The 15,280-nt window shown below is 41.6% G+C and overlaps 2 protein-coding genes across 5 annotated transcripts in view; one reads left to right on the top strand and one right to left on the bottom strand.

The window, feature by feature from the left end:
* Positions 1-13,331, top strand: part of mtmr7b (myotubularin related protein 7b) — a 63,348-nt gene extending 50,017 nt beyond the window's left edge. For all 3 annotated transcript variants that reach the window (XM_059989275.1, XM_059989278.1, XM_059989277.1), the window contains 2 exons: positions 1,552-1,678; positions 12,347-13,331. In XM_059989275.1, coding sequence (XP_059845258.1) covers positions 1,552-1,678; positions 12,347-12,706 — 487 coding nt within the window. In that variant the 3' untranslated portion in view covers positions 12,707-13,331. The remainder of the gene's footprint in view (positions 1-1,551; positions 1,679-12,346) is intronic.
* A 1,445-nt stretch (positions 13,332-14,776) lies between these two features.
* Positions 14,777-15,280, bottom strand: part of vps37a (VPS37A subunit of ESCRT-I) — a 35,671-nt gene continuing 35,167 nt past the window's right edge. Inside the window, exon 11 of one of the 2 annotated variants that reach the window (XM_059989281.1) lies at positions 14,777-14,969. The gene's annotated coding sequence lies outside the window, so the exon portion shown is untranslated. The remainder of the gene's footprint in view (positions 14,970-15,280) is intronic. The other variant, XM_059989279.1, reaches the window with a different exon arrangement.

Below are 15,280 nucleotides of genomic sequence, written 5' to 3'. Positions count from 1 at the left end.
TCTAATTTTTTTTTACTCCTGGGAGATTCTGCCCAAATTGCTCATGAGTAATGAGACATCGATGAGCACATTATTAATGTCATTTCTTAGCCCTTTTTACTGAGTTGACTCCTCTTGATTTTGTCAATAAATGTTGTGAAATTGTAGGACTTTAGAGACAGTTTTCATTCATTCCTCAATGAACTGATAGTTTCACAACTGAATATTTCATTGTCAATATAATCCAAAAAATACAAATACAAAATAAAAAGTCACCATACATCTTTTCATTCACACAAAGAACAGCCTTGTAAGGAATTTATCCTGGTATTCTTGGTACTGAGACTAAGTTTGACGTTTGTAAATGGTTTCACAAAATTTCCCATTTTGTCCTAATGTTATCATTGAATTTAGGAAAACTGAACATGATTATATTTGGATTCATCAGTGAGCTATCCTGGATAAAACAGGCATTAATGGAATATTGGAGAAGGCAAGCATTAAATATGGAAGTCAGAATATGAAGTACGGATAGGAAATATGTCAAAGTTGAGTTTATTATGCACAAATGCGTGGATGGGTGCAATGAAAAACTTACTTTCAGTAGCAGCACAGGCACATTGCATCAGATACATAGCATTCACAACAAAAGCATAAATAAACCATATGCAAGAAAGAACATTAAAACAAAAAAGAGCCACTTATAATGCAAAGTGGTCATGGTGCTGCTACACTGAGATGGTTGTTAGAGTTACAGAGACATAGAAAAGTACAGCATAGAAATAGGCCCTTCAGCCCATTTCTGTGCCGAACCGTTTAAACTGCCTACTCCTATCGACCCGCACTGGGACTATAACCCTCCATAGCCGTACCATCCATGGGCCTATCCAAACTTCTCTTAAATGTTGAAATTGAGCTTGCAAGCACCACATGTGCTGGCAGTTCATTCCACACTTTTGTTTGGCTGTGAGGGTTGGTTCAAGAACCAGACAGCTGAAGGGAAGTGGCTGTTCTTGAATCTGGTAGTGTGGGAATTCAGGCTTCTGTACCTCCTGCTCAGTGACGACTGTGAAAAGTTGGCATGGTCTGGATGGTGGAGAACTTGGATGATATATGTTGCTTTCCTGAAGCTGTACTTCCTATAGATACTACATATGCATGGAAGATTTAGCACAATCTTACTTTTTTTTTTACAAATTATTGCTCCAACTCAATTTCTTATCTACAGACTTTTGCAAAAAATTACTTCAGAATTCTATAAAAAACTGAAAATACTGAAAACTCTCAGGAGGTCAAGTAGCATCTGTGGAAAGAAGGAACCAAGATTAACATTTCAGCTCTGAGACCCTTCACCAGCACTGGAATGTAACTCTTCTCTTTCCACAGAGGCTGTGTGACCCCACTGGATGCTTCCAAAATTATTTGTTTTTACTTCAAATTTTCAGCATTTGCTGGGATTTAAAAAAAAATCTCATTTTAGAACATTTTCTTCATCATTTTCTAAGTTGAAAACATTGTCTCAATTAATTTTTTGCATTTGGAAATACTAATTACAAGCACTGTTTCACTCAGATTTTGGAGGAGTATGTACAACCGGTTTGAAAAGGGGATGCATCCTCGACAGTCCGTTACAGAGTTTTTGATGGCCGTGAAAGAGGAAACCCAACAGCTGGAGGAGGAACTTGTAATGTTGGAGGAGGTACATTTTTAAAATTGATAAATGACCACAGGAGTTTATGGTTAAGATAGAGAAATTAAAAAAAAAGGAGAATGTAACTATGGAGTTAGTCAACAGATCAGAGATGTTCCATGAAAGTCAGGGTTGGATTTGTTCTTATTTTAAGTAAATGTATGATCAGCAGTTATGAAGTGAGCAATAGTGGAAATTACTGATGGCGCCATGTAAGTGCCAGTGATACTGCTGATATTGCTAATATTGCTGATAAGTGCTTGATATTGCTGGGGGATTGTGATAGATGAGCAGAAGTTTTTCCATGTTATCCAGAAGGTATTTAATCCTAAAAAAGGCAATGTCAGTATATATGTTTGCCCTTTTTAATATAAATACAGTTCTTGTTGGTTAAAAAGAGCTGGTCACTCTTTTGGAATTCAATTAAATAGATATTATTTGTGTGTAAATCTCCATACCTAAGCAATTGCTGGAGCTTTACAAAAAAGTTAGAAATATACCTTAAATGACGGTGTGAAAATGGAGCAAGTCACCCAGTCCCTCAAACTTTTCAGGAGTCATTTAGGTAGCTGCTGGTCAATAACTTAACACACTCTGCTTAACTTGATTATTTAACCCTAAATGATCTTGACCGATAAAAATCTACCAATGACAGCACTGGAATTTTTCATTGGTCAAGCCTCATTAGTCATAGGGTGAGCCAATCTTAACTTCTGATATCCTTTGCATTCTGGAAGTGCCCATGAACAACCTGGCCCTAACTTTGTAACACCTTTTTGCTCAGGTTTATTCTATTCATTGTTAAAAGAGTTTGATTGGATTATAATGTTGTATACTCACAGGAATGCAGTTAAAACCTAGGCAGCCTTTATTGATAGTTTCTTTTTCTTTTTCCAATATTTTTATTAAACTTCATATACACAAATACAGAATTTATAAGGAGACTAATTATAAATCAAAATAAGATAGCACAAAATGCATACAATCACAGTATCCCATATTGATAATCAATCAAATAAAATAAATTGAGTAATGAAATACACTAGTATGGTTAATTTTATTATTTAAAAAAATCTACACCCCTTACCAAGACAAAGCTGGTTGGAAAAAAACGAGGAAAAAGGAAGGAGTACTTTACCATATAGTGCAAACACGAGGAAATCTGCAGATGCTGGACATTCAAAAAGCAACACACACAAAATGCTGGTGGAACACAGCAGGCCAGGCAGCATCTATAGGGAGAAGCGCTGTCAACGTTTCGGGCCGAGACCCTTCGTCAGGGCTAACCGAAAGGAAAGATAGTAAGAGATTTGAAAGTAGTGGGGGGAGGGGGAAATGCAAAATGATAGGAGAAGACCGGAGGGGTGGGATGAAGCTAAGAGCTGGAAAGGTGATTGGCGAAAGTGATACAGAGCTGGAGAAGGGAAAGGATCATGGGACGGGAGGCCTCAGTAGAAAGAAAGCGGGGGGAGCACCGGAGGGAGATGAAGAACAGGCAAACAACTAAATATGTCAGGGATGCGGTAAAAAGGGGAGGAGGGGCATTAACGGAAGTTAGAGAAGTCAATGTTCATGCCATCAGGTTGGAGCTACCCAGCCAGTATATAAGGTGTTGTTCCTCCAACCTGAGTTTGGATTCATTTTGACAATAGAGGAGGCCATGGATAGACATATCAGAATGGGAATGGGACGTGGAATTAAAATGTGTGGCCACTGGGAGATCCTCCTTTTTCTGGCGGACCAAGCATAGGTGTTCAGCGAAACGGTCTCCCAGTCTGCGTCGGTTCTCACCAATATATAAAAGGCCACACCGAGAGCACCAGACACAGTATACCACACCAGCCGACTCACAGGTGAAGTGTCGCCTCACCTGGAAGGACTGTCTGGGGCCCTGAATGGTGGTGAGGGAGGAAGTGTAAGGGCAGGTGTAGCACTTGTTCTGTTTACAAGGATAAGTGCCTGGAGGGAGATCGGTGGGAAGGGATGGGGGGGGACGAGTGGACAAGGGAGTCGCGTAGGGAGCGATCCCTGCGAGAAGCAGAAAGGAGGGGAGGGAAAAAAGTGTTTGGTAGTGGAATCCCGTTGGAGGTGGCGGAAGTTACGGAGAATTATATGTTGGACCTGGAGGCTGGTGGGGTGGTAGGTAAGGACAAGGGGAACCCTATCCCGAATGGGGTGACGGGTGGATGGGGTGAGGGCAGATGTGCGGGAAATGGGAGAGATGCATTTGAGAGCAGAGTTGATGGTGGACAAAGGGAAGCCCCTTTGTTTAAAAAAGGAAGACATCTCCTTCGTCCTGGAATGAAAAGCCTCATCCTGAGAACAGATGCGGCGGAGACAGAGGAATTGTGAGAAGGGGATAGCCTTTTTGCAAGAGTCAGGGTGGGAAGAGGAATAGTCCAGGACTCTCTTAGCTTCATCCCACCCCCTCTGGTCTTCTATCATTTTGCATTTCCCCCTCCCCCCACTACTTTCAAATCTCTTACTATCTTTCCTTTCGGTTAGTCCTGACGAAGGGTCTCGGCCCGAAACGTCGACAGCGCTTCTCCCTACAGATGCTGCCTGGCCTGCTGTGTTCCACCAGCATTTTGTGTGTGTTGCTGTTTACCATATAGTGTTCTATAATAATAGCCCAGATCTGCATTTTAGTAACAATTCAAAGATTTTTAAAATAGTTCAGAAAGGGTCCCCATAACATTTGAAAATTTTGGTTAGAATCAAAAATCGAGTAACGACTCTTCTGTAGATTTAAACGTGACATAACATCAGATAACCATTGAGCATGTGTGGGGGGGGGGGCATCCTCCTTCCATTTAAGCAAGATCACCCTCCTAGCCATAAGAGAAGTATTTACTGATAGTTTAACCCAGGGTTCATGGACCCCTTGGATAACGGCATAAAAAAGGTTGGGAACCCCTGGCTGAACCCTTTTAACCATTGTGCTGATGATGAAACATACCATCACATACGTGTACGGTGGATTCTGGTTAATTGTGCTATTGGTTAATCGGGGCAGCCACTTATTTGGGACAACTCTTAAAGAACAAAAACCAAATCAAGAAAGTAACCAGGATTCCCTTCATTTATTTGGGACACTACGTAGCTTAATTTCTAATTAGAACAGTTTCTAATTAGCATCAGTCATGTGCGTTTGTGTGACCATTAGACATGCTTAGAGTTATCTGTTTTAAATGGCATTAGTTGTGTGTGCAGGTGTTCACAAAGCAGTGTGATTTTTCCCACTGATAGTTGACAAGAAATAAGCAGTAAGGGAATTTGGTACTGAATTTGTTCATTGTCGTTTCAAGCATTCAGGCTTGGAGATGCCAGAAATGGCCAAGAGAGAAAATGAAATAATTTCATTACTTTAACAAGTTAGAAATTACAAAGGAATTGACAATCATCTTCAATGTTACAATGAAAATGAAGGTTTGGAAGATGCAATAGTCTAAAGCATTGTATGAACGCAGTCCATTATCTGCACTGATTTTGTTCATTTAGTCAACCAGAAGAATATGGCAGATGAGTTCCTCTGTTGATAACCATTAGGAACTACAGTACTACACTATTTTACAGTATTGGTAGTGTTCCAATTTGCTCTGTATTTCATTTAGACAGTAGTTTTACACAAGGTACTGAAGGTCAGCTGTAGGTGCAGCACACAATAGGGATGCACCTTGGTAGGTCAAATGTAAGGAGACAGTGTAAAGGTAAGACCCTTAACAGTGTTGATGAGCAGAGGGATTGTGGAGTCCAAAACCAAGTTCATAGCTCCCTGAAAGTGGCTACACAGATTGTTGGGTGTTTAAGAGGGTGCATGGCCTCTGGCCTTTATTAGTTGAGGCATTAAATTCAAAAGTTAGTAAGTTATAAAAATTGGTTTTGTAATACTCTAGTTAGGCCGCATCTGGATGATTGTATACAGTTGTAGTTGCCCCATAATAGCAAGGATATTGAGGCATCGGAGAGGATTATCAGGATGCTGTGTGGATTTGAGGCCATGTGTTGTTGGACAAACTTCAGATGTTTTCTCTGGAATGGCAGAGGGGAGATCTGATAGAGGTTTATAAGATTCTGAGAGGCATAGAGTAGACAGTATCTTTTTTTCTCTTGGGGTTAAAATGTTTAATATCAGACAGCATGGCTTTATGGTGAGAAGGGTAATTTCAAAGATGTGAAGGACAAGTTAAACCAGGGAATGGTGGTTGCCTGGAATACACTTCCTGGAGTGGTGGTAGACACAAAAATATTAGAGACTTTTAAAATTAATTTAGATCTGTAAATGAATGTGAAGGATATTTAAAGACATGACATTGTGTAGGCAGAGGGGATTAGTTAGGTTTTCCATTTCATTACTAATTGGATAGGCACAACATAGTGGGCTGAATAAGCTGTTTCTGTGCTGTAGTATTTTGTTCCATCCTAGGAGGCCACTATTAGTCAGTATCTCAACTAGACACATTCACACAGTGGCAACTAGGGAAGGTCAAATATTGGCCATCCTCAGTGACAAGAGAAGCAGGGATGGGAGATCACCACTTGCAGGTTTTTCTTCAAAGCTAGATGCCAACCTGCCATGCTGTAATATCACCATTCCTTTCTTACAAAAGCATTGTGGGAATAATGACACCAGCAGGACTAAAGAAGTACAAGATGGCTCACTAACTCCAGCTTTATGACAGCTGGGGATGAACTATTCCCTGCAAGGCCCACATCCTAGAATGTGAGTTTAAAACACATGCTAGTTCTTTTATCCTTTACCAAACATTTCCCTCTATTCCAGTAAAAATCTATCTCCTGTAAAAGTGCTATTCCCTTTACTTAGTTTCTTCGTCACTGCAGCACCTGATCCCAGGATGTGGCTTTTCTTTCTAGGGCACCAGAGATGCCTTCCTTTTTTAAAGAACAGAGTTTCCTTTCCTTCACTATTGATGCTGCCATCACCCACATCTCCTCCATTTCCCAAACATTTGTGCTAACCCCGTCTTTCTGCTTCATTAACAGTGATAGTTCTTGTTGTTCTTACCTACCATCCCATGAGGCTCTGCATGTAACACATCAGAACAAGAAGGCAGTGGGAGAGCACCTAAGGATTTCCAGCGGGAAGACATTTTGAGTTCTCGGGGGAAGAGAGAGGCCAGACTGCGCAGGCGCATGACGTCTGCCTGTTGAGCGCAAACAGTTTAAAAAGAAGGCAGCCATATCCAGTGGGCAGCGGAGTGAGAGGCAGCAGAGTGGCTTTGGCTCAATGGGACGAGGCGAGGCAGTGGTTGATTGCAAAAGGAGGTAGTATGTGTGTGAGGCCAGTTTTCTGTGGTCGGTGTCAGATGTGGGAGGTCCTGGAGTCTCCTGGTGTCCCGGATGGCCACATCTGCACCTGGTGCATCGAGACACAATTCCGAAGGGACCATGTTGGGGAACTGGAGCTGCAGCTCGATGACCTTCACCTGGTCAGGGAGAGTGAGGAGGTGATAGAGAGGAGTTACAGGAAGGTGGTCACTCCGGAGCCATGGGGGACAGAGAAATGGGTCACAGTCAGGAGGGGGAAGGGGAAGAGTCAGGTACTAGAGAGTACCCCTGTGGCTGTACCCCTTGACAATAAGTACTCCTGTTTGAGTACTGTTGGGGGGACAGCCTACCTGCAGGAAGCAACAGTGGCCGTGCCTCTGGCACAGAGTCTGGCCCTGTGGCTCAGAAGGGTAGGGAAAAGAAGAGGAAGGCAGTAGTGATAGGGGACTCTAGAGTCAGGGGGTCTGACAGGTGATTCTGTGGACGCAGGAAAGAAACTCGGATGGTAGTTTGCCTTCCAGGTACCAGGGTCTGGGATATTTCTGATCATGTCCAAGATATCCTGCGGTGGGAGGGAGAACAGCCAGATGTCGTGGTACATATTGGTACCAATGACAGGTAGGAAAAGGGAGGAGGTCCTGAAAGAAGACTACAGGGAGTTAGGAAGGAAGTTGAAAAGCAGGACCTCAAAGGTAGTAATGTCGGGATTACTGCCTGTGCCATGCGACAGTGCGAATAGGAATAAAATGAGGTGGAGGATAAATGCGTGGCTGAAGGAATGGAGCGGGGGCAGGGATTCAGATTTCTGGATCATTGGGACCTCTTTTGGGGTGGGTGTGACCTGTACAAAAAGGTCGGGTTGCACTTGAATCCCAGGGGGACCAATATCCTGGCGGACAGGTTTGATAGAGCTGTTGGGGAGGGTTTGAACTAGTTTGGCAGGGGGGTGGGAATCAGAATGTGAGTGCAGGGATTAAGGTAGAAGGACAAGGGCATGATGCTAAGAGTTCTGAGTTGATGAGGAAGGACAGGCAGGGGACAGAACATAATTGTAGCCAGTTAAAGGTGTTGAAATGTGTCTATTTCAATGTTAGTATTAGGAACAAGGAGGATGAACTTCGCATGGATTAGTACGTGGAACTACGATGTTGTGGCTGTTACTGAAATTTGGTTGGAGGAAGGGCAGGATTGGATGATGCAGGTCCCGGGGTTCAGGTGTTTTAAAAGGAATAGGATGGGAGGTAGAAAAGCGGGGAGGAGTGGCATGGCTGGTCAGAGATAGTATCACAGCTATAGAAAGGGAGGACGCTGCAGAGGGAGTGTCCACGGAGTTGGTCTGGGTGGAAGTCAGAAATAGGAAGGGATCAATCACTGTGCTGGGAGTAGTCTAAAGGCCCCCAAATAGCCCTTGGGACACCGAGGAGCAGATAAGCAGGCAGATTTAACAATGGTGCAGGAAATACAGGGTAGTAGTTATGGCTGATTTCAACTTCCCTCGTATTGACTGGCACTTCCTGGGTGCAAGGGAGATAGATGGGGCTGAATTTGTCAGGTGTGTTCAAGAAGGATTCCTGACACAGTATGTGGACCAGCCAATGAGAGGAGAGGCTTTACTGGATCTAGTTCTGGGTAATGAACCTGGTCAGGCGACAGACCTCTTGGTGGGGGAGCATTTTGGTGAGAGTGACCACAACTCCTTTAGCTTCAGCATAGCTATGGAAAGGGATAAAATCAGATGAAATGGTAAAGTGCTTAACTGGGGAAGGGCTAACTTTGAAGGGATGAGGCAGGAACTAGTGAGAGTAAATTGGAAACAGATGTTCAAAGGGAAAAGCACAGAAGTAATGTGGGAGAAGTTTAGGAACCACTTGAGCTGGGTTCAGGATAGGTTTGTCCCACTGAGACAAGGAAAAAATGGTAGGAAAAGGGAACTGTGGCTGACGAAACATGTGAGGCAACTCGTCAAGACGAAAAAGGAAGCATACGTTAGATATAAGAAGCAGGAAGTAGGAGGGGCTCATGAGAAATATAGGGTAGCCAGGAAGGATCTAAAGAAAGGACTTAGGAGAGCTCGAAGGGGGCATGAGAAGGCCTTGGTATGTAGGATTAAGGAGAACTCCAAGGCGTTCTATGCATATGTGAAGAATAGGAGGATGACGAGAATGAAGGTGGGACCGCTAAAGGATAAAGAGGGCAACATGTGCCTGGAAGCGGAGGAGGTTGAGGAGGTCCTAAATGAATACTTTGCCTCAGTATTCACAAGTGAAAAGAATCTTGATCAGGATGAGGTTGAAATTGAGCAGGCCTGTGTGCTGGACAATGTGGAGATTAAGGAAGAAGAAGCGCTGGATCTTCTTAAAAACATTAAGATTGATAAGTCCCCTATGGCCGGATATGATACACTCCAGGTTGTTGTGGGAATTGAGAGAAGAGATTGCAGGAGATTAGCTATGATCTTTGAATCCTCTTTGGCTGAAGGGGAAGTGCCGGAGGACTGGAGAATGGTAAATGTAGTTCCCTTGTTTAAAAAAGGTAATAGGGTGAAACCTGGGAACTATAGACCGGTGAGTCTTACGTTGGTGGTCTGCAAACTATTGGAAAGGATTCTTAAAGATAGCATTTGGAGAAGTACAGCCAACATGGATAGTCAACATGGCTTTGTGAAGGGAAGATTGTGCCTCACGAGCCTGATTGAGTTTTTTGAAGAGGTAACAAAAGAAATTGATGCGGGTAGGCCAGTGGATGTGGTCTACATGGACTTTAGCAAAGCATTTGACAAGGTCCCTCACAAGAGACTCATCCAGAAAGTCATGAGGCATGGAATAAGTGGAACCTTGGCTGTTTGGATAAAAAATTGGCTTAAAGGAAGAAAGCAGAGGGTAGTTGTGGAAGGAGAGTATTCTGCCTGGAGGTCGGTGACTATTGGAGTGCCGCAGGGATCTGTCCTGGGACCCCTACCTACTATTTGTGATTTTTATAAATGACCTGGATATAAAGGTGGAAGGATGGGTGAGTAAGTTTGCGGATGACACGAAGATTGGAGGAGTTGTGGATGGAGCTGTAGGTTGTCAAAGGTTGTAAGAGGATATAGACAGGCTGTAGAGTTGGACAGAAAAATGGCTGATGGGAGTTCAATCTGGACAAGTGTGAGGTAATGCATTTTGGAAGGACAAACCAGAAGACTGAGTACAGGATTAATGGTCAGTTACTTAAGAGTGTAGATGAACAAAGGGACCTTGGGGTTCAAATCCATACATCCCTCAAGGTCGCTGCACAGGTTGATAGGGTAGTTAAGAAGGCCTATGGGATGCTAGGCTTCATTAACAGGGGGATTGAGTTCAAGAGTAGAGAGGTCATGTTGCAACTCTACAAATCTCTGGTGAGACCGCACTTAGAGTATTGTGTTCAATTCTGGTCACCTCATTATAGGAAGAATGTGGAAGCTATGGGGAGGGTGCAGAGGAGATTTACCAGGATGTTGCCTGGTTCGGAGAACAAGTCATATGAAGCAAGATTAGCAGAGCTGGGACTTTTCTCTTTGGAGCGTAGAAGAATGAGAGGGAACTTGATAGAGGTCTACAAGATTATGAGAGGCATAGATGGGGTGGATAGTCAGTACCTGTTTCCCAGGGCACCAATAGCAAAAACAAGAGGGCATATGTACAAAATTAGGTGAGTGAAGTTTAGGGGAGACATCAGGACTAAGTTTTTTTACACAAAGAGTTGTGAGTACCTGGAATGACTTGCCAGGGATGGTAGTGGAGGCTAAAACGTTAGGGGTATTTAAGAACCTCTTAGAGAGGCACATGGATGAAAGAAAAATGGAGGGTCATGGAGTAGTGTGGGTTTAGTACTTTAAGGATTATATGGGTTGACACAACATGGAGGGCTGAAGGACCTGTACTGTGCTGTAGTGTTCTATGTTATCATCCTCCACGACTTCCCCCCATCTCCAAAGGGATCGTACCACTAAACTCATCTTTACTCTCTCTCCCCCCCATCCCCTTCGCTCTTCGGAGGGATTGTTCCCTCCATGATTCACTTCTCTATTTGTCCCTCCTCACTAATCTCCCTCCCAGCACTTATCCCTGCAAGCTGCCTATTCACTTTCTCCCTTAGGTCCCCAAACAATCCTTCCAGGTGTAGCAATACTTCATCTGCAAATCTGCTGGGGTTGTTTATTGTGTCCGGTGCTCCCGATATGGCCTCCTCTACATTGGTGAGACTTGCCATAAATTGGGGGACTGCTTCGTCAAGCACCTCCGCACCATCTGCCGAAAGTGGAACGATCTGGTGGCCAAATATTTTAAATCCGATTCCCATTCTGACATGGCCTTCTCTTGTGCTAAGATGAGGCCACTCTCAGGGTGAAGGAACAGCACTTTATATTCCCCCGGGTCGCTTCCAACCGGATCGCATGAATTTAGATTTCGCCTTCTAGTTAAAAAAAAATCCCTCCCCTCTTCTATTCCCCACTCTGGCCTTTTGCCTCTTCTCACCTGCCTATTATCACTTCTCCCTTGGTCCCCTCCTCCTTCCCTTTCTTACATGGTTCACTCTCCTCTCCTATCAGAATCCTCCTTCTCCAGCCGTTACTTTTCCCACCGACATGGCTTCACCTGTCACCTTCTAACTAGCCTCCTTCCCCTCCCCTCACTTATTTATTCTGGCATCTTCCCCCTTTTCAGCCCTGAAGAAGGGTCTTGTTCTGAAACATCGACTGTATTCTTTTCCAGAGATGCTGCCTGACCTACTGAGTTCCTCCAGCATTTTGTGAGCATTGCTTTGGATTTCCAGACTGACTTGCGTTTATGTCCCACTGTACCTTTTCCAAATCCCTGAATGGGAATAGTCGTTGGCCTTCCCTTCCCAAGTACAGCTTGCAATTGGCTGTACCATCTAACTGTAACATCTTTGAAAGATTTACTTCTATTGAACAATATCAAGAGAGCAACGGTTTAGTACTTTTAATGTAGTTAAGACTCTCAAACTAAAGCACAAGTAGAAAGTAAATGACAGAAGGTACCATGGAACCAGGAAGGATGTCCCACAGCTGCTCAGTAGAATAGGATAATAGGATAAATGTGCTCAATCTTGACACAGTACAGATAATGCTTTTTATATTGAAAATTAGGGTAAACATCTTAATGGGGATTGGTTCATGGGTAAAAGTAGAGAAAGATTTTTAAAAAATTTGGTAAATATCAGTACAATTATTTGGCAATTACTCATAAAACCAATGGAAAAATGGGGTATGCTCCTACAATGTTTACTTAAGATGCTGTAAAATTGTTCTTATTACGATTGTAATTCCTGTGCTTCAATTTGAATAGCAGCTTAGTATTAAGTACCATTTTTTTTGACATGAAACTTTGATTATTTTAACAGAAATTACAACTTCAAGATAAATTCCATCTGAAGAACAGAAGTGAGGAAACTAAGCAATCACAGAAGATGGAAATTTCGGTCTCTGATCAACATATAGCCAACACCCCTCAGGATTATATTGACAATGGCAGACCATTCACTTCTTGTAGCCCTTCACAAGGACATGAAGATTCAGAATCTATGATCCTAACACATAGCATGAAGCATTCAGACACTGATCTTTCTGCTAACAGTGACCAGGAGTCGGGTGTCGCTGACTTGAACTGCAGATCACCAAGTGGGGGAGACTTCCTCTCTAGTGAAGAGAGCAGCAAAAACCTGTCAGAGTACCCTGAGGATGTTGCCTTTGCTGTTGCCTGAGATCCTAGTACAATTTGATTAAAAAAAAAGACAGTTTGCAAAGAGAAGGTGTAATATATCATGTGCCACTACATAGTATAAGGCACTTGTAGATTTTTAGGGGTCATTTATAGCTTCTAATCCTATCTTGTCTCAAAGCAAATCGTGAACCAGTTATTTTTGGTTGGAATGAACAGAGAGCCCAGGCTGATTTTATTTTTCTCTCTCCAAATTTATTTATTCTTCCAGCTTCTATTTTATAAAGAGGGGAAATTGTTACATTTACTTCATGGCCAAGGTCTACGCAAGCCATAAAGGTATGATCATTTAAAAAAAAACTTCTGCCAAGACTAAGATTCTCAGTGGAGACACAAGTCTGCAGATGCTGGAATATGGAGCACAAAATAACATGCTGGAGGAACTCAGTGGGTGAAGTGGCATCTGTGGCTGGGGTGAGGGGAAGGAATGTATTGTGATGCAGGGTTTCAACCCGAAATGTCAATAATCCCTCCCCATCCCCTATACTGCTCTGTTCACAGAGTTAATCCAGTAATATGTTATGATTCTATGTATTTCTTTTGCCAAGTTGTTCTGGTGAGGTCAATAACAGAAGCCAAAGCATTTTCTTTGAGATCAGTTAAGCAGCAGAAGGCATGGCCTACCTGCTCAACTAAATCTATAAACCATAGAACTTGTCCAGCATATGACTAATTTGTTTTGGATCTCAACAGTTCTAAAGCTGTAAATGAAATCACTAAAGAGAATTGGTAGCTGACAAATTTTATTGAATGGTCTCCTTGCTGGCAAGGAAAAAAAACTTAAAACCAAATAACTTATGTTTTTACTTTAATTAGGTAGAAATTCTCCAATTATAACAGAACCAACATAATCAATTGAATATTTTTCTAGATTTTGTGTAACTATAGTCACAGAAGGAATCAAATGAAAGAATTAATTTATTGTAATCAGAGCTATAATTTTTTAGCTATTATGTTTGTGTACTTAATTAAAATCTTTGTTTCTTTTTTTGCACATTTTCTTTTCTTTTCCACAAAACTGGATTTATTAGAAATTGCAAAGTAACATTTTAAAGATTTAGGTAAATTTACAAAATGTAGTCAGTGCTAAATGACCCAAAATATAAGGTCATTGAAGTCCTCCTTTCCAGGAAAACCAGGTCATTACCTAGTTGATTTAGTAGATGAGTCACAATTGAAAGGCATAGTCTAGTAAAGAAAGTCTGGTATTTTCTTTCGCTGTTTCAATATTTAGTTGATGTTGGTCATTTTGATCTTACCATCTCCAACCTCTTACTCTCTTTGGACAAAAGATAGGCTTAAAAAGACTAACCCATTATGGATGCAAGATAGCCACCACTTTTTTCATGAATAAGGTTACTTTCCAGCCAAGTTTCACGATCAAATTAAAACATTAATTATGAACTTATTGAATTAATAGACATTAGTATTTTAGTATTGCTCACAGCAGATTTTTTTTCCAAAAGTGCAGAACATACCAGTACACTCACTTTCAGTGTCAAGCCGTTTGTCTACTTTTTCTATCTGCTACTTTTGAATTATGCACCATGAACCCACAAAGAAATCTCAGCATGAATTAAGATTTGTTATAGTGTTGGGATCTTATTCCTTAAAATAATATCAAATATTTATAATTTCAGACAATCCTGCTGCATTTGCTTTCTGTAAATAAAATGTTTAATGTTATTGTAAAATACTATGATATGCTTAATGTACTGAGTAATACAAAAGTGAAGTATATAATAAATTATGGCATTTCCATCCTTAATGTAAAAATAAATCCTTATGTAGGCAGTCTTACTTTGTAACAATTGAAACAATGAGAGATTCCTCTTTAGAAATTCTGAACTAAATTGTATAGATTACAACTGTTTGAAGGATATGACTGAATTCATGTGTAGGTATGGAATGCCACATCAATACAAAACTTCACCTTAATAAACTTCACCAGTGAAAACTGTGCAAATATTTCATTAGTAAAGCAGTCATACGGTTATTATATACAATATTAAATATTTAATTCAAAAACTCAATCTACATATACAAATTTAACAGGAATAGAATATTGAAACAAAATATGAACAAATTTAGGTAATTTAGAAGCACAATTTAATACTGGAAATTGTAAATTTACAAATAATTTCAAAAGATTGTTAAATACATTTTCATGCAATTAATTTTAACTTGGTAGGTTCAACATGTGCCATCTTGCCCAGCGCAGGAATTGCAGTGTGTCAATTATAAAGCTGTAGAGAGAGGAATAAAACCCATTGGCAATGGCAGCACTGTCCAAGAGGTACAAATTTAATTCTTTAATGATCACAAACATACATAATTTTAAAGTTATTGTTCCTAATATGGCGTTTGGCCAAGTGGTTAAGGCATTGGACTAGAGATCTGAAGGTCGTGAGTTTGAGCCCCAGTCAAGGCAGCGTGTTGTGTCCTAGGCGCTTAACCACACATTGCTCCAGTCCACCCAGCTGAAAATGGGTATTGGCAAAATGCTGGGGTTAACCTCGTGATAGAGTGGCGTCCTATCGGGGGGGGGGGGGGGGCG

Source organism: Hypanus sabinus, chromosome 14 (genome assembly GCF_030144855.1).
Source record: "Hypanus sabinus isolate sHypSab1 chromosome 14, sHypSab1.hap1, whole genome shotgun sequence".
Taxonomy (NCBI): Eukaryota; Metazoa; Chordata; class Chondrichthyes; order Myliobatiformes; family Dasyatidae; genus Hypanus; species Hypanus sabinus.
The sequence above is the reverse complement of the archived record's forward strand: the minus strand, read 5'-3'. Positions and strand labels throughout refer to the sequence as shown.